We start from the raw sequence: 23,827 nt of genomic DNA on the forward strand, positions 1-23,827 counted from the left end.
TATTCTAAAATTCCTCAATTCCTCAATTCTATCTTTATTATTATTTTAAATTCCATCCATTCCTTTATAAACTTGCAAACAGAATAGAGAAAATACAACATATTCATTTCCATTTCATTCCATTATTTTATCCTGTGCTCATTGCAATACTGTATAAAGTCCCAAATATATACATTGAAGGAAAGAAAGTGGGGCTTCTTGTTATATATACCACTGCATTTTCCAGCTGAACAAACATATTCTGCACCAATTTTTTGGATGAGAAACTTTCAGGTGGAAAAATATTGCCATCAGATATAATGGAAAAGTACTTTGCACGAAAATTATTACAAAAAGCAACACTATATAGAACTAAATCACATAAAGAGTAACATATTTTTCACGTGCTTGGCCTTCTTGTCAACCCTCTATTTGGCCAGGCGAGTGATCATTAGAAATTGAAGGTTTAGATAGAATGTCATGATGCTCTTTCACACACAATTTGGAAAGCTCCTTTGGGACCAAGCACTTATCCTCCAAATATAACTTCTCTTGAACTCTTGGAGATGCAAGGATGACTTGCATTTCTGTGGGACTGACTGCATATGTTTCCTGTACAAAATAATTCTCACTTCTTTCAAAACTAAATAATAAATAACTTTGGTGGTAATGACAATAAAAACAAATAAAAAAAAAACTAAGCCTTGTCGAATTGTGTTGTATAGTTTTGATATTCACTAATTGTTCATTAAAATTTGGTACGATTTGATGTTGATTATAGATTCTCGAAATGAACCTGACCAAAATTTGGATAAAAATTTTAGCTACACCAACCTCAGAAATTTATGGGCCACTTTTGTATGCATACTACTTTGGGCCGAAAGTTTTATATTAATAAAAGGATTAGAGAAAACATGGCTGAATTTTGATAGATAAAAATGATACAAACATTTAGTTGTAGGTCACAATTAGTAAAGTTTACTGTCATTAAATAAGGGTTCTATGTTTAATCTCATATAGAAAGAAAAAAAAAAAAAAAAAAATCACTCGCACAACTATATTAGTCATTCACCAGCGAACATGACCAGACCATTAAGCAGCTCTCCTAATACTGTCTGACAATGGCAAAATGAAAATTATGGCCTAACATAGTATGGACAAATATTACTGCATAGATCTCAAAGAGTAACATGAAAAATTAATCTATTACTGCATAGATCACAAAGACTTTCTCCATTTCAAGGTAAAACAAAAACAGAAATGAAAACACAAGTGATGAGGTGAAGCTATGTTTTTTTGAGTACATACGTTTTCCTTTTATTTCAATAGTAGTTGGTTAAACCTCTCAAAAATAGTGGGTTTAAGGTTTCATTAAAAAAATTTAAATAAAAGAATAATTGGCTAATGAAAGCATGTGTATCATTGGATGATCATTAGCTCTCTGAGTCTCTCCTACTTTCATCCACGTCTCTCAACTTCCTCCTAAAGTCTCTCATGCATGTATATCGCTTTAACTTCTTACGTTCTTCTTTCCTTTCTAACTGGCTCCTAAACTCTCGTGTACCATTCTTATGAGGATTGTTTTCTACTTCTTCGTATCTTCTGGATCATAGTACTACTATTATTAGCTCTTAGTGTGTTAATTACATTACATGCCGAGAGCAATGTCATTCTAGTTATATTCTTCCTCAATTGTATAAGTTAGAGCATTTACAACAAGGTTTTCAAAAAATATAGTTTTTAGCAACTCAAAAACCTACTTTATCTTTTTCAACAACTCACTTTACAACACACCCAACATCAAATGTTTTATTTTAACAAACAACACATTAAAATAATATAAACAAACAAATAAAATAAATATAATAAACACTACACATGGACAAACTTGAGAGAGAGAGAGAGAGAGAGAGAGAGAGAGAGAGAGAGAGAATATAATATTTGTAGCAATTTGCTATAGTAAGCTGCTACTAACAGCTCACGGTAGCAAGTTGATAAAATATTTTAAGTTTAGCAACATTGTCGTATGGTGTTTTTGTTTGTTTGAAGCTATAAAATAACTATAAAAGCTATTTTAAGAGTATTGTTGTGGATGCTCTTAAGTTTTTAGCTTTAAATCTGATAAGTAAAAAAGTATATATTATATACCAATAAAACATTAAAATAATAAAGGAAAAGACAAAGGACAAGAAACTTTAGTACATATATAGTTGGGAGTTTTAATCCTTGTTATAGTCATAGACAGCAAACCAAATACTGCAGCATGTATTGAAACTTTGGCCATGCATTATCATTAAAAGATATATAAAAATCCACTGAAATTCTCAAAGTTAAATACACTTTTTTCTTTCTTTTTCTTTTGATGAGCAGTTAAATATACTTTGTAGTCTTAAAATCTATTCCATTTATTTTGGAATATAAATGATTAGATTTTGTTATAATCTAATTTAAATAACATATACTGACTAACACTATTTAAATTATTGATAATATGACAAAAATTAATACAATCATTTCAAAATAGATGGAAATGATTTTAAGACCGTGGAGAAAGGTCACACAAATTAGCCAATATGAAGTGAACTCAAATTAGACACCAAAAAAATCACTTAGCAGAAGCTAATTAAAATGGAAAATGTCAAAGAAATTATTAAATCTACTATAAAAGAAGCTTAAAAATTGACATCTCAATTAATATAACCAGTCTCATGGTATGATATACCAAATAATTTTTTTTATTGTATTTTATTTTGTGTTAAAAAATTAACACATCAATTTATAAATAAATTGTAATGAAATTTATAATATCTCTAACTTTATTCAATTAATGAAAGTTACCTGAAATGAACTCATGAGTTCAAGAATCCCAACTTGTGCCTGCAAGTACTTGACATACTTGGAAGCAGCTTGAAGCATCTCGGCTGTGTTCATTTTAGAGCAACCCGGAATCAGCCTCCCTAGCTCTTGAGTCTTCTCAGTGATCTTCCTTCTCCTTTCTCGAGCCGCAATGCTCTGTGCAGACACACATTTTTCATTCATTTTCTTTGAACTCTCAACACTTTGAGTGCAATCAACCTGTGGAATACCATACTCAGGCAGTTGAGAGAAGAGTTCAGGCAAAACCTCGGCCACCATACAAGGATTTGGAACAAGCCCATCAAAGAAAGTTGGTGTAAAATCCAAGCTAAATTGATTTTCATGGCATCTTTGGCGTTTTGGGAATGAGTAGGGTTCAAAATCTTGTGGGGGTGTTACCATTTCAGAGAGGGAAATGAAAGGTTCACAAGAAGATGATAAGTATGGAAGCAAATGGGTGTAACATTCTTCAGGGTGTAGGAAACTTTCTTGGTCATTCAGTGGATGAAGCAAAGTGTTTTGAAGTTCAAAGTTGTTGGAATAGCTTAGGAGCTCTCCTGCTAGCTCTGCTTGTCTTTGTTGGAAACTAATCTGTGTGTTTAGGTGTTGAAGTGTTCCCAACTCTGTGTATGTACTCAAGGCCATGATGGTAAAACCTGCAGAAGTGAAACAATGTATATATTATCATTTAAACTTTGAACAATTACATAGCAAGCTAATTAACACAAAGTGAACAATTTTAGTGCTTAGTGGGTGCAATTCCTCTCTGTTCAAAATAATTTGTGAAGTGCCAAAGAAATAAAAGAGTCTTTATGAGCTTAGCAAGAGAGAACAAAAGTGGTAGCAGAAGAAAATAGTAGCAAAAGGGTTGTGTAATATGTAGTATATTAAGAAGAACTTAGATATAAAAGTAAGAAATGAGCATGACCCAGTAGGTATTGTAAGTGAAAAAACTGAAACATAGCTAGAGAGAGAGAGAGAGAGAGAGAGATACTGTGTAAGGAAGTAGATGCTGTTTGTTGAAGCAGACACAAGAGCAGAACTCAGAAGACCTTAATTTATTTCCAAGTACAAAACTAGATAAACTGAGTAACTGACATTAACTTCACTGCCTCAGTGTGTTAATTATTGTACATTTGTACTCTGAGAGAGAGAGAGAGAGAGAGAGAGAAGTGGGTAATGGGTTGGGTTGTGGGTGGGTTGAGATAAATCCGGAAGTTGAGGTTTGGAGCAGTTAACTACTTGCGAGGAAAGCTAGGCCTTTGCTACTTCATCTAAAACCGCCATGTGCTTAGTTTTCACCTTGGTATCCTAGGTGTTTTTTTTTTTTTTTTTAAATTATTATTTTTAATTTTAATGCTTTTAAAAGTATTCTCTATTTAAATATATACAATTAGGCATTACTTTGGTATAAATCTCAAATCTAAAACTCTTGAATATAAAAAAGAAAATATAATCCAATGATAAATATGTCAAAATTCACATTAAATAAAAAAAATATTGAATGGAGTTGTAAAATTCACATTCAACCAAATTTTTAGCCAAACTTTTTGTGATCTAACATTCTTGATCTTACATTGTTTTTACTTATTTGAGTTGATTATTCAGGATTAATTGTTCTTGTTTTTGGCATTTTTGGCAAGTCCTAATTTTTGAAACCTTTTTTTTTTTTTTAATCCCAAACTTGCAGGATGGTCTTTATTTATTTTTTATATTTCTTTTTATCCAATTAATTTTTTTTTTTCATTTGTTTTAACGATTCAATTAGGAGGCATACCCTAACAAGTAACACCATGGGATTTTTCTAACATCTAAAATTCATACAACAAATGTTTTTGGTTAAATTTATGGTTTACAGAAGTTAAGCAAAAATAGTAAAATTAAATAACAAAAAGCTAACTAATGAAATCTATATAGTTAGAAATACAAGAAAATTCATTTATCTTAGACTATAATCTCAATGTCATAGTTAGTGATTTGTCCATTTTATTTCCGTTTGTGTTGAAATTGTCAAAATTGCAAATATTCTAGACAAGGTTTTTTTTATTAAAAAAAAAAAAAAATTGTATTTTGCCAATTAATTTCTAGCCAAGTTCGTTCAAAATAAATATTGTCCTTAGGTATGGAAGATTCTCTATTTTTATTTGAGCGAGGATGCATTTATGGTGTCCAAACCTGAATTTTCAGTCCACATTATTTGCAAATAATAATAATAATTAACAAAAATAAACCTTACATTATATGTTCCCGAATTCTTAGAGCTCTGAGGATTTTCCCTTCATATGTCCAAATTCTAATTTTTTTGGCATCACATTTTTTATTTTTTATTTTTTTGATAGAAGGCATCAAATTTGATATCAATATCATTAAAATTATGAATCTATTTGTACAAATAATACTTTTTTTGTGAAAAATGTAAAAATTTTAAATAATTACGGAGTCTAGATAGTTCAATTAGTAAATAACAATATTAAGTTGCAAAAGTTATATTGTTGTAAAGGTATTGATGATTTATTCAAAGTCAAAAATATAACCATTAACTAGGTCTCTCTTTTTATACCAAACAAAGGAAGAGAGAAAACATAGGAGGCAAAAAGGGAGAGGTTTGAGGTCTGTGTTCTTCCACTCTATCGTCTCTACATTTATCTATCCCATATATATATTCCAAGTACTTTCTTATTTTTCTCATTTCATTGCCATAATTACTAGGACTTAAACTCTTGAATTCAATCAAACAAACTTCAAAATGGCAACAATTACTGAGAACGATGGAAAACATGTAGAGAAAAATGTATCTAAGGATGTTGAAAACAAAGATGTCACAGTGGCAAATGTGAAAGTTGTAGAAGAAAATGGAGAACCAAAGAAAAAGGATGTGCATGAAATCGATGGGGTGGTGACTGAGAATACAAAGAATGTAGCTGAAGAAGTGAAAGAGGTGGTGAAGAAGGAGGAAAATGGAGCTGAAAAGGGTGATGTTTCACCATCTCCTAATGTTGAGACGAGTTCTAAGAAAGAGAGCAACTTCTTCTCTCATTTGAAAGTGCATGAGAAGAAGGCTTTGGTCAAGCTGAGAATGAAGATTGAGGAAGTTATTCGTGGGAAGGCAGGGACTGAGAATACAAAGAAAGATTATGAAAAATTGGAGAAGACAGATGAAGCTGAAAAAAAAACTGTTTCATCACCACCTCCTACAATTGAGAAGAGTTCTTCATTCAGAGAAGAGAGCAACTTCCCTTCTGATTTGAAAGAGAGTGAGAAGAATGCATTGTCTCAGCTGAGAATGAAGGTTGAGGAAGCAATTCATGGGAATACTTTATTGAAGGGGAAGAAAGAGAAAATTGAATCACAAGCAAATGCAACATCATTGGGAAAAGAGAGCAAAGATAAAGAGAAACAAGAAGAAGAGAGTGACAATAATGTTAAAGAAGAAAAAGCTGAGAACAATGATGCCAAAGAGAGCAAAGAGTCAAAGCAAGATACTGAAGAAAAGAAGAAACTCACAGAAGAGGCCGCAAAGGAAAGCACCCATGTGGCTGTTGAGGAAGAAAAGGTTATTGTTGATGAGGGTATTGCTCTTTGGGGTGTACCATTATTGCCTAGCAAAGCAGACACTGCCACTGATGTAATACTATTGAAGTTCTTGAGGGCTAGAGAGTTCAAGGTCAATGAAGCATTTGAAATGTTAAGGAATACACTTCAATGGAGGAAGGAAAACAATATCGATTCGATCTTGAATGAGAATTTTGATGCTGATTTTGAATCCCTTGCTTACATTAATGGTGTGGATCGCCAAGGCCACCCAGTGTGCTACAACAATTTTGGGTTGCTTGGAGATCATGAGATGTACAACAAGATACTTGGGACCCAAGAAAAGCGTGAAAAGTTTTTGAGGTGGAGGATTCAGCTGATGGAGAAGGGGATTCAAAAGCTTGATTTCAAACCTGGGGGTGTGTGCTCAATGCTCCAAATCATTGATCTTAAGGACTCTCCAGGTCCCTCAAGGAAGGAGTTTAGGCTTGCTGCCAGACAAGTGATTGTGACCCTCCAAGACAACTATCCTGAATTTGCTGCAAAAAATGTAAGGTTTTCTTCACAATCATAATTAGTTTCATTCATGGTGATTTATGTTTCACAAGTTTCTGAACTAAATGCTTGTGAAGACCTAAGATAATTTGCATGCATTCTTCATAATTTTTTTTTATAATAAATACATATGAGTGATGCTATTGATCTTAAAAATTTTACTGTGTAGATTTTTCAAATTGATATGTCAATTTTTAAACTCTTAAAAAAATAATTAAAAATTTATTTATTATGTTATTGATATGAAACCGATTAAATTCATTGTTACTTCAATTTGTAAGATTTATTCTAGTAAAATTATTAATAAGTTTAGCATTGAATATATACACCTATGTATTCATGTATGAATATTTCTGTCGTCTCTGGCCTATTTGAATTGCCATACCTATGTATGTCTGAAGATAGACATGCTCAATTCTTTGGATTTTGCTAGAACTTGTTTATTCATGTATAACTTCAAAAATTTTTCTTTGCCAACTATATGTTATTATATTAAACGTACACATTTTCTAAAAGTTTTCCAAGAATTTTCAACTTTTTGTTTGACTTCCAAATTCTAACGAGGCCGTTTAAGTTTATCCTCATATTAGTTCTGCTGAGTTGCATCTAGATAATTTGTAATTCTTTTACAAAGCTGAATTTGCATATCTCAATTTACTCTCAATGCTACTAATGATGAACCACTTATCTTTGTCATAGGTATTCATCAATGTCCCTTTCTGGTATTACGCCTTTAGTGCTCTCCTCTCACCCTTCTTAACCCAAAGAACCAAGAGCAAGTTTGTCTTTGCTCGCCCGGCTAGAGTTACAGAAACCTTATTGAAGTAAGAACCCTACAAGGTCTCTAATATCTAAGCTAACTTAGAGATGGGTCTATTTAGAAATATTGGAATGAACTAAATGCTTCATTGCAGGTACATTGCTGCTGAGGAAGTTTTTGTCCATTATGGCGGGCTTAAGCAGGAAAATGAGTCTGAGTTCTCAGCTGAAGATCCTGTTAGGGAAGTTTTTGTCAAGGCAGGATCAAAAGAAAATATTGAGATCCCAGTATTAGAGGTACACACAGACATTTCTCTTTTCTATTTGGAAACCATGAAATATGAATGCCTGAACCTAGTATATTACTAGGTGGAGTCATGTTTATTACATACACATTAATGCGCACACTTTTACAAACGACTGAAAAAGAATTGAAATTCTAACTTGAAATCATAATTGTGCAACAATATTTATCCTACTCTATATCCATTAGATGCACCCAGATTCTCGACTCTACAACATACTTTTGCTCAAGTTAGACAAAGCATTAGAAACAACTTTGTTATTTTTTTCATAAGATCAATTCTATGACTTAGCAAGTAATTGTCCAACTTTGAAAAAGGTTATTGTTTGGTGGTATTAACAGGCTGGAACTACTTTAATCTGGGACGTGATTATCTTGGGCTGGGAAGTGAATTACAGGGAGGAATTTTTACCAAGCGATGAGGGATCATATGGCCTTATCATTCAAAGAGACAGGAAGCTGGGTGTACAAGAGGGTTCGATTCGCAACTCTTTTAAGAACAACGAACCAGGAAAAGTTGTGATCATTGTTGAGAATTCGTCACTCAAGAAAAAACGTGTTCTCTACCGATACAAGACCAAGAATAGCTCCTCTTGAACTAACTATTCTCGATGAAGTTAAAGTGAAAATACTATGCACTTTATTATCACCACTATTATTATTATTATTTTGCTTCGTTTAGTATATTTCTCTAAGATGAGATAAGAATATTTGGTATTATGTTTGAGGCTTGATATTGCGACTCTTGTATACTATTTTACATGTATAAAATATATATTGTGATGTGATGAAAGGGAGGCTCTTTCTCTAGATTTAACCATCTTAGATCACTAATATACCTCTGTGACAGATCTACTAGTTGAGAATTTTGTTTGGCTCCTCAATGTCAAATATGACCAGGGTGTAATATGTTGTGTATGTGTTTAAAAAAAAAAAAAAGTCTTGTAAATGAGCATTTTGATTATATATATATAAGGCTTCTAACCTATTTAAGAGACTGGTAGATTGAACATGTGACTTGTGACAGAAAATATTGTTCAAAGAAGCTTCTAGTAAGATATAGGACACTACAAAAATGAATTCCAAGACCCTAGCTGTAATGTATGAAAATATTAAGAAGTAAATTAAAATGAGAGAGGGAAAAAAAATATATAAAACCTTATTCTGATTGGGTTTTAACAGCTTACATCTATAATTTATAATGGAAAGTTCAATTGACTACATCTCTACTAATTTGGCTATTATATAAGACCTATTATACTAACTAGCCTTATCACATGCACTTTGCACAAACGATGAGACATTTTATTTATTTATTTATTATGTCCTAATTTTTCATTTATTCCAATTTAAGGTTTACACGTTTTTTCATTAATATTACGTATTTAGAATTGATAAGTGGATAAAAAAATTTGAAAATTAACAAGAGAGTGGCTCTATTTTTTAGGCAATATTTTAGTGGGAGTTAAAATTGTATTTTTACTGAATTGTTCTTTAGTTTTGTCTCCACTTAAACATAGGAGTGTAAGGGCATTTTTGAACCAAAAAAATAAAGATTCCAAATAAGGAAAACTCCTTAAATAGTAGTATAGATAAACCAAAAATTATGTTCAAGTTTTCCAAATACCATCCCAACATGACAAATTTAGGCTTTGTTTAGTTGGGAATGGAAAAGTTGGAGGATAAGATTCTAGTAGATTCAAGGAGAAAACACTGAACCCCACCAATTTTCCTTAAAATATGATTGTCAACCTAAAAATATAGATTTTACAATATCCCCCTTTGGCAATCCATAATAAAACCACAATATATTAAAGCATAATAAAAACTGTATCAGAGGTTGACTAGCTAAAGAATTGCATATATAATTTTACCAATATCTTTTTATCTCTTTTGGTCTCAAACTCTCATCACTATCTCTTATTATCTTTAATCTCAACTCTCATCTCTTGGCAGTTATTGAATTTTAGTTTATCTCTTTAGTATTTTAGTCTTTAATGTTTACCACTTTATGTCTTTATCAGATTATCTTTTTAATATTTAGTAGTTTAGTAAATACACACTGTATTTCTTTTGGTTTATCCATGGGTGAAAAAGATTAACTCGTGCAATCCGTCGGTTTACCAAATTTGATAATGGGTCATTGTATATTCAGTATTTTACACCGAAACCATTCCAAAGAATGCTTTGGTTCAAGGTTTAACTAGTGGTCTGATACGGTGTTTATAACTATGCATTAAAGACTTAAATACACCAGCAAAAAAAAAAAAAAAAAATACACATATTTAAAATCAACCCAACCAAACACCCCAAAATATTACGGTTTTTATAACTATGCATTAAAGACTTAAATACACCAGCCAAAAAAAAAAAAAAAAATACACATATTTAAAATCAACCCAACCAAACACCCCAAAATATTATTCTCTCCACCTCTAAACTGTAAAATCCACCTAACCAAATCTACCCTTAAGTTTTCTCACTTGTTTAATCCAAGAAAATAAATATATATATATATATATATATATTTACATACGCTATATGGTTTCGAATATATAATTAACGTTGCAGTTCCTGACCATAGGATCGCGTGGCCTAATGGATAAGGCGCTCGCCTCCGGAGCGGGAGATTGTGGGTTCGAGTCCCATCGCGATCGGATTTTTTATTTTCCACTTTTCGTCTGTTGTTCAGTGTCAATTATGGACTCCTTTTATATCTAGGAAAGCCCAACCCAACCACTGATTCTTTATTATTATTGTTTTATATTTTTTTATACCAAAATTAAATAGATGTATTGCATATTCACACCAACTTTTTTATCAAATAGTATCTCTCCAGATGTCAAAGATTCAAATATTTGTAGAGAAAAGAAATGGGTAACAATATCTATTTGAAGCTATTGTCATGTAGTATTAGAGTCATTATTTTATTTTTATTATTCACAACCAATCTCTATAAATAAGTTATTAATGAAATAATTTTGCTAGCCTTACAAACGTACCATATAAAGATATAAAGTATTTCATTTTCATCTCATATCCTACGCAATAAATTTCATAACATCAAAAACGTTGCATGCATAATGCGAAACAAAACATAAGAAAATTTTGGTACACTGTTGGTAATTTTCCTGGAGTTGATTAGCCTTCATAAGGATGTTTTCAATGATTAATAAGAGTTTGCTACTTAACCAAGGACTGGCCGATTAGGAGTCGGTATTATTTGCATTGTGATAATTTTCATTTCCTCTTAGAAGATGAAGATTTTCACCTTAATAATTTATTCAAATAGAGGGCAAGACTTCCGTCCAATGCATTAGACAAGATACAAGACCGATGCATGTTGATAACATATCACATTTAATGCATTGGACACAAGCCAAACCTTTGGATTGATTTAGAGAAAAGAAAATATTATATTCTATTTAAATGACTTGAATAGAATATGAAATGATAACTCTTTCTTGTTGAATAAATTTTATGAATAAATTTGACAATTGTAAATAAATGGATTTGAAATGATTAGATGTAATATATTATTTCAAATCAATATTGTTACAAATCTTTGTTTGAAAAAAATCGTCAACACTCAAATTATTATGTGTTATTAAATTTATATCTAACTATTTAACTCCTTGTGTTTGGATAATTCGATAATTGGGAGAGAAATTTGAACTTCGATGTCTCTTTTAGAATATGCCAACCAGTTGAATTATAAAACTTTTGACATATCCAACTATTTAACTAGAAATTGTTTTTCAAATCCCTTAATTTTTAAATGCATCCCAGGACCCAAGTGCACATAAAATCCATTGACTAAGAAAGATTTACATGTTGACCAACATTTCAAGTTGATATGAAGTTACTATAAACCGAAGAAAATATCAGGGATGAGAGAAGCATTGTGACTTAAATGATTGTACAATATCTACATAAACAAGAATGAGAGTCTGTAGGAAATGGTTAGAGTACAAAAATTTTTACAACTGGGAAAACAAAATTACTCATCTTTTGAATAAGAGAACAAGAATGGGAGCCCATGGTCGGTTTAACATCTGGAACTTGCAGCAGACCCAATTGTTAATTGGCAATTTAGAAGCAAAAGTGTGTACAGTCTCAGATTCTGCCCTGGATAGCAAAACCCAATATATATCTATTAATGCAGATTCAACCATTAAAATCCTAAGAAGTTCATAAGCACCAAAGTCCCTTATTGGAGGGGAAAAAGAAGGAAAAATTGCCTAAATAATAAACAACATCAAATATTAATCATTATACATTTATATGGCTCATGTGGAGAGAATCTATGATAGGATAATACTGAATCAATCTTCATGTAACCTCACTCATTTTACCTATATATTGAATAAAGTTTATAACAATGAAACTTTCACCAAAATCATACTGATCTAAGGGACCTTAAATAGAAAGGCAAGCCGCTAAGTTGGAACTTGGAAGGTTGCAGATGGAGTGCCAGAAATTTGTTTCTTTGGAATTCGTGCTTAAACTTAATACTTAATTTGGCTAATAAAAAGAAGGCAAAAAAAAAAAAAAAATCAACCATAAAGGAAATTATCTGAACATACAGCCTGTGCAAATTCAATTATATCACCCTAAAATAATATCTAATATTTGATCAAATCAAATTGTCCATGTAAACGACAAATCAAACCTTTCAAGTATGGTTTGTTACTCAGATGACTGTTTATGTCTTAACAAAGTAACTTTGAATTGTTCATTCTGCTAATTGGAAGCAAAATTACGCATGAGCTTTAAAATTTGGCCTTGACTGACCACATTAGCATGTTGCAAGCTTCGGTCAATCAGATTATGATAGGTGAGCCAGATAAAGCACAGATCATTCATTGAAAACTAGGATAGTGAGCAAAAGAAATTTAATAATCATAAGAATCAACAAGAGAAGAAGTATCACCAGCCGCCAGGATGCCCCACATAAACCACCAAGCTGATAAGCCCTCCTGGCATTAGGATTCCCTTTGCAGCTTCCAGTGCAAGTAGTGTTGTTTCTGGCTTTGTAATTATTGTTTTGTCACCACCAGGAAGGTAACCTAAATTGAATGCAACAAGCCTAAAAGCACCCAGGTCATCAATTTTTTCCTGGTCAGAATGCATGTGTTGTGGTTCTTGATAAAATACAGCAATATGATTTACAAATTACAATATTGCCTGATGTTATATGAATCCATAAAGGGTTACAAAATAATTATAATAACTAAAATTAAATATAATAGCATAAATACAAAAATGGAACCAATTTTATCGTCTCCTTGCTTGTAGAATAGATACCACAGTTCTTTTTCTTTTTCTTTTTTTGATAGGAAATAGATACCACAGTTAATTGCTATAGATGATTGGATGTCTTCTTTCTAGATAATTTTTTAACTATATGATCATAAATGCAGACACTACTTATTTATTTAATATTTCCCAGCTGATGTAAATATTTCCACTGCAAACACGGAATTAAATGACCAAGTGAACATGCTGTACCTATATATATATATATATACACATATCAGGGACGCTATTTGTGGCAGCTACTCGTGCTAGTTGTACCAATATTTATACCATGGTATAGCATTTTTATGTGTTCCCTACAAATCTTGGTTCTAAGCACTGTCTTAAGAGCTTGGATGTGGAAAGTTCATTTACTGAAGCATAAAAGTATCTTACAGACCTCCACTATGAGTTGGATCAGAAAAGAATAAAAAAGGAAAGCCAAGAAGATGTGCCGGGGAAAAGGAGAGGGGGAAAAAGGGAACTAGCATGTTTACTCACTAATATAAAAATACCCATTTTGGAACACTGCCCTTAAAACAAAGTGAAAGTGCTATGGACTATAAACACATGGTGTGTGTGTGTGTGTGTGTGTGTGTGTATATATATAGAGAGAGAGAGAGAGAGAGAGTTGGGTTCAAGTTACACTTAGTGTAACTCTAAGTAATGTTACACCACCCAATAACTTGTTAATGAATTTATATTTTGAAAATTTTACCGTTGGATTACATGTTCTATATGTTCTAAACATGCATGCCAATTTTCATATCAATCAGATATTATTTACCATTTGATCCATAAACTCATATTTTATGCATTATTTTAAACTACAAAAACTTGAATTTATACAATTGATAGATGACATGACTATTGATCTTTGATCACCTTGAAATTTTACGAGCATAAAGAATATACAAAAATAATGTAATTCAACAGTCAATTTGTCAAAATTCATATTCAATTAAAAAACATTGATTAGTGTAACACTGCTTAGAGTTATACTAGATGTAACTTGAACCCAACTCATATATATATATATATATATATGATGCAATTGAGAAGCCACCTCTAAAGCCTAATGATGCAAGTGAGATGGCTTGGAGTTTGAAACCATAAGTAAATTCTCCCTCATATTGTTTCAATAATCATGTCTACTAAAGTTGGAGTATCTCATATTTTCAAATAATTGAGTATTCTTTTGAGGTCCTTATGAAAGTAAAGATTGTAACAAAGTTTCAGTCGGAAAAGGTAAAATCAAACAGAAAGTAAATTTGTATTTAATCAATTGAAAAACTTAATAATTTACATCATTTCATTGCATATAAACACAGAACATTTAAATAAAGATTGTAAGAAACTTGAGTCATAGTAAGTACCTCACAGAGGCCTCTGGAACAACTTCGTCCATTTTACTGTGGCACATGGGCAAGAGTTTAACAAGCTCTTTCTGCACATATTTGCAACCCATAAGCAATTGCACTACAACTTATAAAATTACAAATGCAATTACTTTTTGATAAGTCCTAAGAATATACAACATGTCTCCAATTACTAAAGACCAGTAAACTATATCATATGTTATAAATGTTGTAATTATGATACATTTAGCAACGATTAAACAGTTTAATCAACAATATGTATGCAAGCTTTGTTGCTCATAATTACATATTTGACACATGAGATGCATAAAAAAAATAAAAACAAATCTCAAATAAACAATTCTAATTTCTAGATTAGATATCTAAGTAGTCGCTCAGGGTCATCTAATGAAATAGGAACGATATAAATTTGTTTGCATCTATATTAGCAATTCCACTTTTTTTCCTCTCTCTTTTTGGATATCTAAAACCTTATCTTCAATTTCCTGCTCAACTAGAAAGAGTTCACATTTCACAACTCTTACCTGATCTGATATTGAGAGAGATGACAAGTGAAAATAAAAAGGTGACACACAAAGGCCAAATTCTATTCTTGTTCTCCAGTGAACTCCACAATTAAAAATAAAAGGGAGATCAAGGCCAACCGGTACTGTTGTGACACTATCTCTTTTTTTTATAAGTAAGTATTTTATTAAACAAGACTACTTCATGTACATGAAAGTGAACACAAAGAAGTCTAAAGGACTAGAAAGGTCACGCACAGAAAGACAATTATTCTAAAAACTCAAGAATGGAGTTACTATGAGTAAAGCCCCACACATGAGACCAATCAAACAATGATCTAGCAAATAGCTCTATCGATTTTATCCATGAAATTTTTTATATCCTCAAATGTATGACAATTTAGTTTCCACCACAAAGTCCACATCAAATATAACGGAGCCAGACAGGAGTCAAAGGGGGGGGGTGAGGGTTGGTGGGGGAGTGGTTGCTAAGTTCCACATCTCTGATAAAACTCAAGTAGAACAGTTGCAGGAGTCAGGAGGCTGTTAAAAAATTCTTAGAGCTCCCAAGACAGGCAATTTTATCCTTTTATTAGAGAATTTACTTCCCACCAAATGGCTATTGAAAAATGAAATTATACAAATAAAGAATTTTAATATATCCAATCGATATTTAGTAGAATAATATATCTAGTCAGCATACTACATCACGCCTTGTAACAAATAACAAAACATGCAGTCTTCCAACATGTGAACTAAGGTTGAACACATAAAAGAACAGATCTTGGTAATCTCCTTCATTACTAAATATACTGAATGCCTCATCAACAAGAAAATTGAAATTTCTAAAAACACTGAAAGTAAGTTTAGTGGCCCTCAGAGCATTATTACATTATCATCCCCTTCAGGTACAGGTAAAGAAATTGACTTCTGCAATTATTCACCAGCATACATACATACTTAGCACACTAAAAGATGCTTATGTGCTATGGAATCAGAAAAATTCCAGCTCTGGCACTCATGCACTATGGTCTATGGATTAACATTAGACAGTGGTAGTAATGTAATTTAGAACTGAAGTTCCATACATGCTAACTGAAAATGGATTACTTCCAAAGAGTAAAAAATGTTGTGAGATAATGGCACCTCATTTGGATTAAGTGACTCTTCTAGCAAAGTAGAAGCATTTTCTAAAGCATCATTCTGAATATCCATTGCATAAACACATCCCCTGGCTGATTCATCAGCAACCATTTTGACCATTGCCAAAGTATCATAGCCATTGCCACAAGTGGCATCAATGACCGTATCCCCTTTCTGGACAACATGTTTCCAAACCCTGGTAAACATATGCAATAGAAAATATTTGATGCCTCGTCACAGTTGCCTGAAATAATATGCAAAATACAAATGTAAATGCCCCAATCTAGAAATGGCACAGAACAAATTGGACAATATTCAATTCAGTTATCAGTCACAAACAAATATTGCCCAGAGACTAAATATCAATGGGGTTTTTTAATAGCTCAAGCCGAGCCCAACTTGAAAATGGCTCATCAGGAGCCTGTAGAAGCTCATTGTAAACAGAGTCAAACAAAGTCCATAAAACAAGCTCATTTCATGGACCCACCAAAGCACAAGCAGCATTCAGCCCATAACTTAAGTATAAAGACATTTTAATTGCAAAAGAGCTCTGCAATCTTCTGTGCCAGTGTGCAAAAAGACATTTTAAAGTTCACCACTAAATCTAGAATGTGGTATTATTTCCTAGAAAGGAGCAGTTAGTCATAAATGACAGCATGACCAGGTGCAACTTAATCTCCTTGTAAAGGATGAGCAAATCACTTGCAAGATAGGAAGTGAAGTCAGCAGGGAATATGCATGGCAAGCATCTCATCATTGAGTATTGCATTAATTATTCAACAAAAGATATATTGGGACCTTAAAAAATGGCTTCCACGAATTGTTGGTTAACAGAAAGATAAGAAACTTGTAGAGAGTAAGCCAACAAACCTAATGTTCCTATTTATGCTTACATGAAACAAAAATTCCTTAAAAACTTCACACACAACCCCAAAAGCTAAAACTCACATCAGGTGCTTTGCATTCAATTTGGTACAGAAAAGAGATTCTTACAGAAGGTTGGTATTTATCATTGTAAAAATTTTATTTTCTGCGGTATTTATAGTGCACTTATATATTTATTTCAGTTCGTTGTCTTCTATAGGGTTTCCACTATAACGCTAATAATTAATCAATTTGCAATTTTGCACTTAGTCAATAAGGGTTTGGTATTTTGAACATCAAAAATATAACTTTACCACATTGGTCAATGTAATTCTCTTACCATGACATATAATACCCCATCAAGTGATAATATATTAACATAAGCTCATCCATTAAGAATGTCACCACTATTTATATCCAACAGAACAATGGCAGACTAAGCATCACAAAAGAAAGTCTTTTAACCATAGATTGTTGTGACCAAAGTCATTACACTGTAGCAGTAAAGAACCCATTTCAATTTTTCAAAAAAAAAAAAAAATGTCATATAAGTTTCAAATCAAGTACAAATTTATCCAAACTAATAAGGGTTTTTATTTATTTAATTATTTTTTTGAGTAAAGAATCAAAACAGAAAACCAAATATACAACTAAATAAAAACCAATATTTCAAGGAATCCAGTGTATAGGTATACTTACAAGTGAGCAACTTCTGTTGCCTTCTTCTTCCCAAATACATAGCTCCCAAGAACTTCCTCCATTCCTACATCACAGCATTCACATTACAATTACTATATGCCTACAGTTTTATAACAATTACTCATCTTTTTACAAAAAATTACCAAACTTACTACAAAACCCAGATTCTATAACTACAGTTTCATGCAAAAATCCATCAAAATAGAAGCAAATATTGAATTTTAGCACAAAACCCAAATGGCCAAACACCATTAATATTCTGTTTTGTCCTTGAAATTTTGAAAAAAAAAAAATAAAAAAAAAAAAACATTTTTGTCATATTTGAAAAATTCTTCTCCATTAGAGTCACTGTCATAAAACACAGAAGGAAGTGAAAGAGGGAAATGAAGTACCAGAAAGAGGAGAATCATGTGGAGTATGATTTTGAGAAGAAGGGAGTCCATTCGGCTCAATGGGCCGCTTCGCACAGAAGCAGAGGTTTCTGGTGCTACTCTGCGAAACGTTTCTTCGCGAAGAAAGCGAGAGTTTCTCCACGAAACCAATAAAGGGTTTCGAAATTACAAGCGAATGTGAACAACAAAGTCTAAGCGATAACATATCTCTCTCTGTGTCTGTGACAGAGTCTACTACTTTAGACTGACAAAGCGATAATTTGAAGCTTATATGGCGCGTTTCGACTTTGACCGCGTTTTATTTATTTATTTATTTGCAAATTCAATACGAAGTACAAACATTACTATAGTATTTCGGGTGCTAAGCTTAGTTTGGTAATATTGTTTAAATAATGAAAATTGTTGTTTAAATAAAATATATTTTTTTATATATTTTTTTATATGTATTTTTATAAAAATTAAACAATATTATTAAAAATCTTTTACTAAACAAGCCCTAAGGGCTTAATTGGTAGGAGAATTTTTGTTTTTGTTTTTGTTTTTGTTTTTGCTTTCAAAACAATATAAAAAATAATTTTTAAAAATTGTTGTAGGGTCAGTTTTTGTAGCCCAATCCCAAAAGATATGGGTTAAAGGCCCAACGAACTCAGGAAAATAAATTTGTAAAGAGTGGGCGAAAAAACTGGGCTGGTTATGAATTAAACAATGGTTGGCTAGGTTACTTGCAGTGATGATAACATGAAAAAATGCTTGAACAACTCCCTAAATGAATGTCCGAAGAGATGTTTTATTAAGTGAACAGTAATTACAACATTCAGAGCTACAGTAAAACTTTTCTTCCTTTTTTTTCTAGTCCCCATTATCAAGGACCCTTCTTCTTTATATAGCACACTTTTCCATCATCTCCACTGTCCCCCTGTTCTTCATCTGCGTATCTACTCAAGTACATATCACGTCATGTGTCTACTTTAGTTCTTTGTAAGTGGCGGTAGCTGAGGTTGTACTATTCAGGGGTCTTCTCCACATAAATGCGGCCAGAAAAGCTGTTGCAGTGCATTAAATGCGGTGGTAGCAGCTTTTCCTTTAGATATTTTTTAGTTTTGATCATCTCCAGACCTACCCAGAACTTATCATTATCATTGGGATTGTTAGGAAGATCATTTGGACCTTCCACACGTTTGATTGATCAAGGTTATTTGTGACCGAGGAGTAAGACATCTTCGGACCAGTAGTGGCCTCTTCGGACGGTACTCTCCCTCTACTTCTGGGCTTCCTGCCTTCAAATGGGCCGTTCCAACCAACTATTGCTCTTCGGAAATATAATACTCCTTGACATGGTGCCCCAGGCCCATTGAGTAGCTCTGGGTTTTTACCCCCCACAATTGTACTTAAAACTACCTTTCAAATAATAATTTTTATATCTTATATGTTTGACTCTCACTTTTAAGAAAAATTTTCAAAATACTAAAAACAAAAAATAATTATTTGAAAGACTTTTTATTTTTGAGATTTTTAAAAAAATTATTACAAAAAAATAAGGCATAGAATCTATAGATTTCTTCTCTTTTTCTTTTTTCTTTTTTGTAGATAATGATAAGGAATAAAGCTCATTATGTTTTTTTTTTTTTTTTTTAAATGATAAGTTTCAAATTTGAAGGCGCGTGAGATAAAGATAAACTCTTCCATTTAAGAGATAAAAGATTTTAAACAAATATATGGACTTCATTATATTTAATTTATTTACAACTATGTCATTAAAAACATTTCTTATATCTTGAAAATACCTCCAAACCGTTTTCAAAATCTTGTTCTAAATAAAAAAAAAAATAGGATACAATATTTTAAAAACTATATTTAAAAAATATTAGCCAAATAATAAATTCAAGTATGGGACCTACCATTTTAAGGATAGTAAAACAAAAATTTATAAATAAATTCTTTTACCAAAAAGCCCTTAAGCTAAACCCATCACTCTAAACTCATTACTCATCACTCTAAACTCATCATTTATCACTCAAAATCGATGGGTCCCACACATGCTATACTTGTTTGGATGAGATTTTATTTTTTTTGTTTTTATCACCCAAAACTCACCAAATTAAGTTATGAGTCAGTGAGAATGAAAAAAAAAATAGTGTTTTTGAGCTATTGAAACAAAATTATGGTGGCAAATTCATAAGTTCTCTCACATAAGGTGTCACGACCCAAATCCATGGAACATGGATTTAGATACATGACTAACCTACTGAACTTATATAACCCAATGAACACAATTAGTTTAAATATAATTCAAAACTCCAAATAAACAATGCTCTTAATAAATAACCTCTTACAAAAATCTAAACTCCACAAATTGGAAATAATCTCCAAAATATAAATCATGAATTACAAAATAAGGATAACTAAAATTCTATAAGTCTTCAGGTAATATAGAAAATCGCCTACAACTTCCACGCTCAACCTTGCACCTTACAAAGCGATCAGAAGGTCCTATATTCCCCACTATACTTCAATCTGAAAAATAGTAATTGATGAGGTGAGCCACATCTAGTAAGTAATTATACAGAATACACAAAGAACAGAGTCAAGCAACGCACGAGTATTTTGATTTTTCACAAACTCATTTAATGATATCAAAAATAATTATTTCAAAACATATAATGAATCACTTAATACATATGTAATCACATCTTAAAATCATTAGAAATCACATACATATAATTGATCAGAGCACAGTGTCACATATACACATCACATATTCTCACATACAATCCTATGAGCGGATACCAACATCTAACCCCTGTTGGTGAGGGATCAACACATATTCTCACATACAATCCTGTGAGCGGATTTACACATATACCTGATACATCTGATCAATTCTAAAAACATTCATTCTGAGTCACATATCACAAAACGAAATATATACAAAATAGAATAATTTTCTTAATATTAACAATTATTCCAAAAATACAGGCATAGCGAATATCACAATATCGAATTGAACATAAATCAAAGGATGCTTGACTCTCATGGGGACAAGAATAGAGAANAAATTTGATTTGCTAAAGGAAACTTTTTAAATACCATTTGGAGAATAGGAACATGACTTTGAAATCACTTGGTTTTAACAAATTTAAAGGACAAGAACCTTTTTAGAAAACTTACTTTGAAATTCAATTATTTTTTTGAAAAATAGTTTAGTATAGAGATCATCTTTTAAATGAGATTTGGACGTTCAAAAACGTTATTTAAAATTCGAACTTTCTCTTTAAAACATTGTCTAAAAGTTGAAGTTTCTCTTTCAATAATGTAAAAATAATGCTTTCAATAAACTTTAGAAAACATAAGCTTAAAAATATGGCTTTTGAAAACCTTTGACATCTAAGAACCTAAATGACAAAACCTGTGCATATTATGCATAATTACTTACCTCTCTTGCTAATATATCCGAACACAGCCGAGCACTTTTAGTCTTCCGTAAGCTCTAAACAGAAAATTACTTTAATCAATAAGCATGAAATTTCATGATCATAAACTACTTCCTAAAACACTATAATCCTCCACAACCTTCTATTTATTTTCCTAGAGTCATAATATAGGCGGAACTAGTTCCCATACGTAGAAACATCAAATCCGAATATACCTATTAGTTATTCTAAAACAATTGACCAATATATCAAATATCAAATTAAACCAACCACAAGACCTCATGTTATTACTGATCGCCACCTTCTCTTTAGGGTCAATCCTAAACTAATAATATAATCAAGAAAACGTGGAAAATCTAATAGGACGTAATATATATAAATCTAATAGAAGACCCGATATAAACAAATCTAGGGACCCACAGAGAACAACATATACAAAACCTCAATATATACAAATCTAATAGGAAGCCAATTCTAATCTTTAATATATAACCTCAATGATTTTAATAGCATAATCCCACTGGAACGGTGGTAGCATCATTGTCTCATTATTTATATAATTTATATGTACAAAACTGAAGAAGACTTAAGCCAAAATCACGGATTCATTGAAATTCCGTGGCTCAATCTTGGATTCAAAGACTAACGCAAAAGTGTAAACCAAATTCTAGGAAAAGATATCTCTTTGAAACAAATCCACACATCACTAACTCTTTTAATTCTTTGATTCTAACAGATGAAAAATCATACCTGAACAATCGGTTGTCTCTTCAATTAACTTCAAGGAAAAATACACCTTTTAGCCTCCTTAGTGATGAAACCCTAGCCTCCTTAGTGATGAAACCCTTCTTAACCCAAACCCTAATTATCTTTTCCTCCAACTTATATTTAACACATTAGAAATGTGGGCTTGGTGGGTAGTGGGCTGGAGTTTAAATCCACTTAGGCTTATCTCTTTAGTCTCCAAGAGCCCATAGAACATCTTTCTCTTTTCTTTTTATTTATTTTAATTGCCTCACTAAATTGTATGCACTAAACTTTAATTTTCTCACCTATTTGTAGCACCACAAAATTGTCTACTCCCATCTTACTATGCACACACATACAATACCTCAACTCTATATTAAAATTGACAAGGTATAGTGATAATCATAAAATCAAAATTGGGGTATTACATAAGGGGCCCACGGTCAGAGTCTTGTCGCATTACACTACAGCCTTTACTCCGCACCAATTTTTCAAACCAAACTCATTTCTCCTGTACTCTTTCCTTCCCTCTCTTTTTCTTCAGCTCCCAAGCACACCTTCTCTATTCCATACCCACCGATCTGCTCCCTCCCAAACCCATTTATTTTTGTTCTGTCTTCTCAGTTTCTTATGAACGTGAATGTTTGGCTGGATAGTATTTAAACAAATGTAAATTGTATGATATGTTTCTTATGGCAAATACGAACCAAATATGTTTGTCCAATTAGTTTTCTTAATTGATACCACCTCATGCATGCATCAAGAAATAATTTGGATCATAATGGTCTGTCCAATTTAATAAATGGATTGCACGAGATTAGCTTAATCGATTACTTTGAACTTTCTATTTTCCTTGGTTGTCCAAAATTTTAATGTGTTTTTTTTCTTTTTTTTAATATCCTACAAATTTGGAAATTTGGAAATCCGTTAGCAGAAATTTTTTTTGTTTTTGTTTCAAAAAAAAAACATGAAGAAATTGTTTTTAAAATCATAAAACTTAAGAGCAAGAACAATATACACTAGATTTCACTTCATGGATCCAATGCCACCGATCTGGCCGAGCAGTGGGCTTCCAGTGCCCACCAATCTGATCGAGGAGCATAGGCACCGAAGATTTTCTGGGTTTGGTTTCAAGGATGAGGATGGAGGAAGACCCTGTAGAAATAATTTATGGCTTCAGTTTTAAGGTTGAGGATGGAGGCGATGAACTGAAGGGTTCGGTGTAGTTAGGTCTTGTGGGCTGAAGGAAATAAGAGTAATAGGAGTTATGTGGGCTAAAGGGTTCCACGGGTAGCCTTTCTGTGGGCACTGCACAATGTTCAGTCCGTAGGTCCTACAAAAATGTGAGTTTTTTTGAGTTTTTGGAATGAAAACTCAATTGGGTTTA

The 23,827-nt window shown here is 32.1% G+C and overlaps 3 protein-coding genes, 1 long non-coding RNA gene and 1 other non-coding gene across 5 annotated transcripts; 2 read left to right on the top strand and 3 right to left on the bottom strand.

The window, feature by feature from the left end:
- Positions 1–399: 399 nt before the first annotated feature.
- LOC111984690 (transcription factor bHLH52) lies at positions 400–3,480 on the bottom strand. The gene is made up of 2 exons (XM_024016304.2): positions 2,818–3,480; positions 400–591 (listed from the first exon to the last, which is right to left on the bottom strand). Exons 1-2 carry the CDS (start codon positions 3,478–3,480, stop codon positions 400–402), a joined length of 855 nt encoding a protein of 284 aa, XP_023872072.2.
- Positions 3,481–5,514: 2,034 nt separating this feature from the next.
- On the top strand, positions 5,515–8,861 carry LOC111984651 (patellin-4). Its single transcript, XM_024016274.2, has 4 exons — positions 5,515–6,916; positions 7,621–7,745; positions 7,836–7,977; positions 8,327–8,861. The coding sequence occupies exons 1-4, from the start codon at positions 5,582–5,584 to the stop codon at positions 8,579–8,581; spliced, it is 1,857 nt and encodes a 618-aa protein (XP_023872042.2). The 5' UTR covers positions 5,515–5,581; the 3' UTR covers positions 8,582–8,861.
- A 1,707-nt stretch (positions 8,862–10,568) lies between these two features.
- Positions 10,569–10,641, top strand: TRNAR-CCG (transfer RNA arginine (anticodon CCG)). Its single transcript has one exon. It is a non-coding gene; the product is annotated as a tRNA-Arg (tRNA).
- Positions 10,642–11,818: 1,177 nt separating this feature from the next.
- LOC111984724 (tRNA (mnm(5)s(2)U34)-methyltransferase, chloroplastic) lies at positions 11,819–18,534 on the bottom strand. Its single transcript, XM_065763477.1, has 6 exons — positions 18,263–18,534; positions 17,871–17,934; positions 16,311–16,503; positions 14,659–14,729; positions 12,918–13,073; positions 11,819–12,112 (listed from the first exon to the last, which is right to left on the bottom strand). The coding sequence occupies exons 1-6, from the start codon at positions 18,465–18,467 to the stop codon at positions 11,989–11,991; spliced, it is 813 nt and encodes a 270-aa protein (XP_065619549.1). The 5' UTR covers positions 18,468–18,534; the 3' UTR covers positions 11,819–11,988.
- Positions 18,535–20,545: 2,011 nt separating this feature from the next.
- Positions 20,546–22,578, bottom strand: LOC111984652 (uncharacterized). Its single transcript, XR_002879949.2, has 3 exons — positions 22,444–22,578; positions 21,696–21,749; positions 20,546–20,776 (listed from the first exon to the last, which is right to left on the bottom strand). It is a non-coding gene; the product is annotated as an uncharacterized LOC111984652 (long non-coding RNA).
- Positions 22,579–23,827: the final 1,249 nt, after the last annotated feature.

The sequence above is a fragment of the Quercus suber genome, unplaced genomic scaffold (assembly GCF_002906115.3).
Source record: "Quercus suber isolate HL8 unplaced genomic scaffold, Cork oak 2.0 scaffold_508, whole genome shotgun sequence".
Classification (NCBI taxonomy): domain Eukaryota; kingdom Viridiplantae; phylum Streptophyta; class Magnoliopsida; order Fagales; family Fagaceae; genus Quercus; species Quercus suber.